The sequence below is a fragment of the Diaphorina citri genome, unplaced genomic scaffold (genome assembly GCF_000475195.1).
Source record: "Diaphorina citri unplaced genomic scaffold, Diaci psyllid genome assembly version 1.1 scaffold2607, whole genome shotgun sequence".
NCBI lineage: Eukaryota > Metazoa > Arthropoda > Insecta > Hemiptera > Psyllidae > Diaphorina > Diaphorina citri.
Window position 1 is genome coordinate 22884 of NW_007380025.1, and position 7158 is coordinate 30041.

At 37.0% G+C, this 7158-nt stretch overlaps 2 protein-coding genes across 2 annotated transcripts; one reads left to right on the forward strand and one right to left on the reverse strand.

The window, feature by feature from the left end:
- On the forward strand, positions 1-2925 carry LOC103519208 (putative nuclease HARBI1; the record flags this gene model as incomplete). The annotated part of the gene is made up of 4 exons (XM_026830786.1): positions 1-32; positions 1254-1395; positions 1552-1821; positions 2085-2925. Coding segments are annotated over 4 exons (939 nt in total), but the record flags the coding sequence as incomplete, so codon positions are not given.
- An 830-nt stretch (positions 2926-3755) lies between these two features.
- On the reverse strand, positions 3756-6659 carry LOC113471549. Its single transcript, XM_026830787.1, has 6 exons — positions 6352-6659; positions 5597-5840; positions 5211-5288; positions 5017-5033; positions 4787-4880; positions 3756-4104 (listed from the first exon to the last, which is right to left on the reverse strand). The coding sequence occupies exons 1-6, from the start codon at positions 6532-6534 to the stop codon at positions 3872-3874; spliced, it is 849 nt and encodes a 282-aa protein (XP_026686588.1). The 5' UTR covers positions 6535-6659; the 3' UTR covers positions 3756-3871.
- Positions 6660-7158: the final 499 nt, after the last annotated feature.

A 7158-nucleotide genomic window follows, 5' to 3' on the forward strand; every position in this document is an offset into this window, starting at 1 on the left:
ATCTTGCTTAAGTTAAACTTTAGCTCAAAATGGTATGTATGAAAATAAAAGGACCGTGACTGGAGCAGAAGGTCTGGTGTCTGGAAAGGAAAGAGAAAGACAGAAGCCAGAAGCGCAAGCGCACTACAAACTATGTCGATACCTACTGAAACTGAAACCTCCCTCCCCCTGCTTAGTCTGCTTCGTTACGTAACGGACCCGAAAGTTTCACCGCCGTATGTATGAAAACTTATAAGCTTAACTTATAAGATGAAAAATCTTGCTTAAGTTAAACTTTAGCTCAAAATGGTATGTATGAAAATAAAATTCAACTTAAGTTTAACTTCAATAACAATATTTTGAAGTTAAACTTAAGACAGGGAATGAGCTACCTTAAACTCAGCTTGGAATCCTAGATAGGTACAAATTTACAAAAACAAAACAAAGTAGGTAGGTAGAGAAAAGTTGATTGTGTGAGGTGATATTTAAAAAAAAAAAAAAATCAAATCAAATCCAACTGTTTTTACATTATAACTGATCTACACCATGGATGATTTTGATCAATTTTTGCTGAATTATCGTGAGCATAGAGAGGAGTATGAAGGGATCCGCAGACCAAAAAGATATTTGAGAGATCCTGGAAATATCATAGAAAATCTTGATGATGACCAGTTCTATAACAGATATAGGAAAGTTGATCCCTTTTTTGCTGCGAGGAAATGTTGGCAGTATGTGCCATCCCCTCAGGGAATGAATTCTTGAACAACTTTGATAATTATTAATAATGATTATCCTGAATCATGGGTAAGGTTTTAGCACATAACTTTATGCTTTAGAAACTATTTATGAACCACTTCTTGGGTAGATGAAAGTTGTGCAGGGACTGAAGGGTTTGAATTGGTTTAGGTAGCCAGCATTATAATATCAATCAATAATTTCATGTTTGCTAATACAGAGCCATGACCTTAGTACCACCTAATCTCTTATAAGAGATAAAATAAATACAAGGTAAATCCAAAAATCCCAACTTTGCTACCTGTATATTTAATATAATGTACTTTTCTTATGTTTTTAATAATAAGTTGTTGGTTTCTTTCTCATTTCCTCAGGTTCTCAAAGGACACTTTCTTAACAATTTATCCATTGGTAAGGCCTGTTCTGGATAGTAATGATGCAAGGGGTGTGATTCATTCACCAGTTGTCAAACTCTTGGCTGTTTTGCTTTTTCTTATATTTTTAATAATAAGTTGTTGGTTTCTTTCTCATTTCCTCAGGTTCTCAAAGGACACTTTCTTAACAATTATTTATCCATTGGTAAGGCCTGTTCTGGATAGTAATGATGCAAGGGGTGTGATTCATTCACCAGTTGTCAAACTCTTGGCTGTTTTGCGGTTCTATGCCACAGGGAATTTCCAGGTAAAATATTATTTGTAAAGTCAAAACTTTATGTAGCTTTCTTTTTTGTAACTTAGCTATACATGTAAAAAGAAGGATTATTTCAGATGTAAAATTCCAAAGTGTATTCAAATACTAACTGAGATTACAATTTTAAATTATGTGTTTTTTTTCCAGATAGACTCTGAAGATTATCATGATATCTCACAGTCTACCATCTGCAGACTGGTTGCAAAGGTCAGTGAAGAATTGGCAAAATGCCACCAACAGTGGATTCACTTTCCAGAGGACTTGCAAACAGCTAAAAATCAATTCTCTGGTATAGCTGGTTTCCCAAGAGTGGTTGTGGGCTGCATTGATGGAACTCATGTGCCCATTGAACTTCCATCTATTGAAAATGGAGAACATTATCGGAACAGGAAACATTTCTATTCTATCAATGTTCAGGTAACATTCAGGTTTTAAAAACTTTCAAGCTTATTGTAAGGAGTATCATAAAAATAATAATAAAAATAAAAAATGAAGAATACCTGTAGAGGTGATTGACCAGCCTAATTAGCTTAGTTATAATAATACCTACATTGTGGTTGTTATCTAGACTCAAGAGGCTAGTGGTTTGGACCCAACTCAAATCAGAAAAAGAAATGCTTAGCCAGGAAACATAATTTGTGATAGCCTTGTTTTCAACATAATCTTTCTTTTTTTTTTAGGTAATTGGGGGTCCAAACCTGGAAATATATGATGTAGTTGCATCATGGCCTGGGTCTACCCATGACTCCAGGATATTTCAAAACTCCCGTGTCTACAGTAGATTTGATCGTCGCGAGATCAGGGGATTATTGCTTGGAGACATTGGTTACGCACAGAATGAATTCACTTTCACACCTGTGCGTAACCCTATAACCCCCACCCCCAGTCAAGTTGCCTACAATGCTGCCCAAATAAGGACCAGAAATTCAGTGGAACGCTTGTTTGGAGTTCTCAAAAGGCGGTTTGCCTGCTTGAGAAAAAAGTTGGCCAACCAGCCAACAACATGCAGTCACATTATCACTGCATGTGCTGTACTGCATAATATTGCAATTGCTCGCCGAGAAGCTCCACCACCAGAGAACAATGAGCTGCCAGTGAATGTGCATATAAGAGATGCAGATGACAATCGGCTTGGAGCTGCAGTCCGTGAAGCATTCATAAATGAACACTTCTGAAAAGAATGGTTCAGAAAAGAAGTATTTATTGTGAGGGGTTACAAAATTGTATAGAGTTTATAATACAAATGTACAACTTTACAAAATAATATAAATGTACAACTTTCTCATGAATATATAGAGATTTACCCTATTTTTACAGATTGTTCCTCAATTTCCAAAAAGCCCTAGAAGCAAATTCACCTTCTCGTACATATTCCAATAATGTAAACCAGCCATACTCAAACCACGGCCCACCAGATGTTTTAAGATTTTAGACTTCCTATTATTTCCTACAGTAATTTGTTAAAATAATAATAAAAAAAAGGAAGTAGGGTACAACGACATACTTATGTACCTGAGCAAGCTCTCTAGGTAGTCATAAGGAAAGGTGCAGAACATGTAGGAGCTGTAACATCTGCAGAGAGAGGACAGTTATTGCCTGTGTAAACGCTGCTGGTAATCACATCCCACCTGGAATTGTGTTCCCACGAGTCGTCTTCAAGGATCACATGATAAAGGGAGCTCCACCTGGTTCTATGGGAGCAGCAAACCCATCGGGATGGTCCAACGAGCACATCTTTGAGCAATTCTTTGATCATTTCATTAAACATGTGAGACCGTCAAGAGAACAACGTTCTTCTGGTTCTTGATAATCATGAAACACATCTTTCTGTCAAGGCTGTTGAAAAGGCATCTCAAAATGGAATAGTTATGTTGACGTTCCCACCTCATACATCAGACAAGCTGCAGCGGATCATTTCATTAAATATGTGAGACCATCAAGAGAACAACGTTGTCTTCTGGTTCTTGATAATCATGAAACACAATCATCTTTCTGTCAAGGCTGTTGAAAAGGCATCTCAAAATGGAATAGTTATGTTGACGTTCCCACCTCATACATCAGACAAGCTGCAGCGCCAGATGTTTTAAGATTTTAGACTTCCCATTATTTCCTACAGTAATTTGTTAAAATAATAATAAAAAAAAGGAAGTAGGGTACAACGACATACTTATGTACCTGAGCAAGCTCTCTGACCTAGATGGCACCTCTTGGTATACTCTTAATGGAATAATATATGGACTCACAGCTTTTCTCTGGAATAAACCTGATTGTGTGGACTTTCCAGAGCTGCTGCAGGTGAATTTTAGAGAAACTGAGGAGGTTGAAATATACCAGCGAGGGTGCTTCGAGGTTCCATCAAGGCCCGGGGATAGCAGCTGAACTCCAAACACAAAAAGCCCACTCCTCGGCTTAGGTGTAGTGGCGAACAGCCCTAAAGGATGGGTTAAGCTACTACGAATCTAGTTCCCTAGTCCATCATTTGCTTTTTTAAGAGCTCAAGCTCAATGGCCCTCTTCTCGTCTTCAAATTTAGTCCGCCTTGCAGCATCCAACTTAGCTTGCTGGAGATTAAATTGAGCCAGCTCTGCCTCAGCCTTGTACATGGTGACAAGAAGAAGATGAAGTTCCTCATCCTGCTGTTGTTGGATGAGGACCCGGTTTCCCTTTGCCTCCACCTCACAGGAAACCTTTGATCTTGAACCTGAAAATAATTGGGGGGGAAATGAATAAATTAATATAGTAAATTTATTGTCAATTGTTTTCAATATATTTATAAACCTGTGTTCCAGTAGTGTATTCTTTCATGCACATAGTTACCTATGTTTAACTATTTGTATTAATTCTATTTTAAATACACATTGATAGTACAAATAATAATATATTACAGTGTAATATAGCAACATCTAGCTATTAGCCATAATCCACCTGAGCTGGTAGTATAATTTACTAATCGTTTTTAAATGCTTGTCATCATCATACTCTGGTCAAGATATTTGAAATTGTGAACCTAGATCAACACAACATTAGCAGGAGGTGTACCTGTAAAGTAGACAACCAATATCCTCAATTATCTCAAATAAAAATGAACTTTTATGCCTAGTTAGTAAGGAATGAGTAATTTATTTTACCTAATCTTTGAGGCAACTTTGTTCCTTTCCTCTTCAGGCTCTCAGGCTTTTGGATCACTGTTGGCCGTGATGTACATGGCTGAGGTAGAGGTTCCATTTGAAATTGTGAAGCTAGATCAACACAACATTAGCAGAAGGTGTACCTGTAAAGTAGACAACCATGCTCTACCACAAGACTATAACAATATCCTCAATTATCTCAAATAAAAATGAAAAATTATGCCTAGTTAGTAAGGAATGAGTAATTTATTTTACCTAATTTTTGAGGCAACTTTGTTCCTTTCCTCTTCAGGCTCTCAGGCTTTTGGATCACTGTTGGCCGTGATGTACATGGCTGAGGTAGAGGTTCGCCTGCACCCATATAGGTTCTACCAAATAGTAGTAGAACCTGTGTTTGGGTGTTTTTATATATATTACTAGCTGAATTCCGTCGCTTCGCTCCGGAATCCCGCTAGTTCATCCCGAGGCATGGCCAGTAGAGGTTCTGGCTGAAGATGAGGTTCTGGAAAAAAAAAAAAAAAATGTTTTCATTAAAATTAAATAGTACCTGTGCAGTGAAAACATATTGGAAGCTACAACTTCCTATGACTGTTGGTTCTCTGTTCAAGTTGGGTACAGAGTTTTGGAGGGCGAACATGATGTAATGTACCTATCCTCAAAATAAATGCAAAATAATTACCTTCACTTGTAGTGTTGAGGGTAGAATCTACCAGCACCTCCTCTTCGACCACTACTTCTGAATATGAGATACCAGGATCTGTGAAAGAAAATTGGGAATAAATTATTATGAATTATTACCTACTTGCTTGGTGTACTGTACCCTGTTCAAAAATTTCCTAAAAGTTTTCCATATATTGGGTTCTACTAGTCCAATTTCCATATTTTCATATTATTGAAAACATTCTTTTTTTTTTTAAGAAAGGAAAAAAATGGACAACATTGGAATATTTTAGACATAATGTTACACTGCAAGTGGCCTTTGTGTTTATATTAATGTTACATTCTTCCCAGAGTAACATTGTTCTTAAAATGACAAGATGATTTCCATCTTCAAACTCTACGTACCATCAACAGAATACTCGTCATCAACACTCTCTGGAGTGACAACAGTGAGGTCACTGTCAATGGCCCCCTCAATGGGTTTTGCTATCATCTTGTCGAAGAGGTCATCATTAAGATCACCATCTTCAACAGTGCAGATAATAGCAGGCCCACCTCCAGTGCCAGTGGCATGTCTCTTCTTTCTCAATATCTCCTTCCTATCCTGTTTCATATTGCTGAATATTTTTTTCAGCTGTTCCATGGTTCTCTAAGAAGAAGAAAGAAAAAATACAACAAACTTGATTAATATTATCAAATATTATGTACCTACAAAAATTTGTTAATGAAAGAATCATATTGACCCCACAGTTCCCTATTATAAAGAAAAAATATGGTGTTCATTTTAATATTGTGTCTTTCTTCATAAATATATTGGTTCATTCTCACTTCATAGATTTGTGTAAAGGATTCCAATTATCACCAAGGCATAAATGAAATATATTGTTCAATTCATTGTTTGGTCATTCATTGAGATTCTCAGGAATCATGACTACAGTGCACAGTAGACTTCTATCAAATTAGAAACAAAATTCCCTGTGTAACATTTGCCTAGTACTCCTTCAATCTTCCAGTATTAAACTGTCTGATTGATCTCCTGTGATGTCAGGCAGCCTAGTAGTGGACAGGAAGGTGGCTTCTAGCAAATCTCTGAAGATAGCAACTTCAAAGTGCAATATGGGCTCATAATGATAAAATTGAAATGACAAGTTGGTACTTACCTTCTGTACTCCATGCATGGAATTGAAGGACTCCACAATCCTTTTCCAGGCTTGGTTCTTCTCCTCACTGGCATTAGTGCCACCATACCTTTTGGTGGAACAGTCAGTGAGGACCTTTTCCTGCTTGAGAAGCTCTTGAAAAATTTCTTTTTCGTGAAAAGAATAAACAGTTCTCTTTGCCATTTTTGAAATGAATCCAATTATCGGTTCCCAACTCTATTCTACCTTCTGATGTTCAAAATCCAAACTCTGATTTATTTTCTTTTGTTGAAGCCACCAATTCAAATTTAACTCATGGAATACAAGTTAACAATCTTCCGCAACTGGGCTAGACAGCCCTAAAGGATGGGTTAAGCTACTACGAATCTAGTTCCCTAGTCCATGATTTGCTTTTTTAAGAGCTCAAGCTCAATGGCCCTCTTCTCCTCTTCAAATTCAGTCCGCCTTGCAGCATCCAACTTAGCTTGCTGGAGATTAAATTGAGCCAGCTCTGCCTCAGCCTTGTACTTGGTGACAAGAAGAAGATGAAGTTCCTCATCCTGCTGTTGTTGGATGAGGACCCGGTTTTCCCTTGCCTCTACCTCACAGGAAACCTTTGATCTTGAACCTGAAAATAATGGGGGGGGGGAAATGAATAAATTAATATAATAAATTGTCAATTGTTTTCAATATATTTATAAACCTGTGTTCCAGTTGTGTATTCTTTCATGCACATAGTTATGTTTAACTATTTGTATTAATTCTATTTTAAATACACATTGATAGTACAAATAATAATATATTACAGTGTAATATAGCAACATCTAG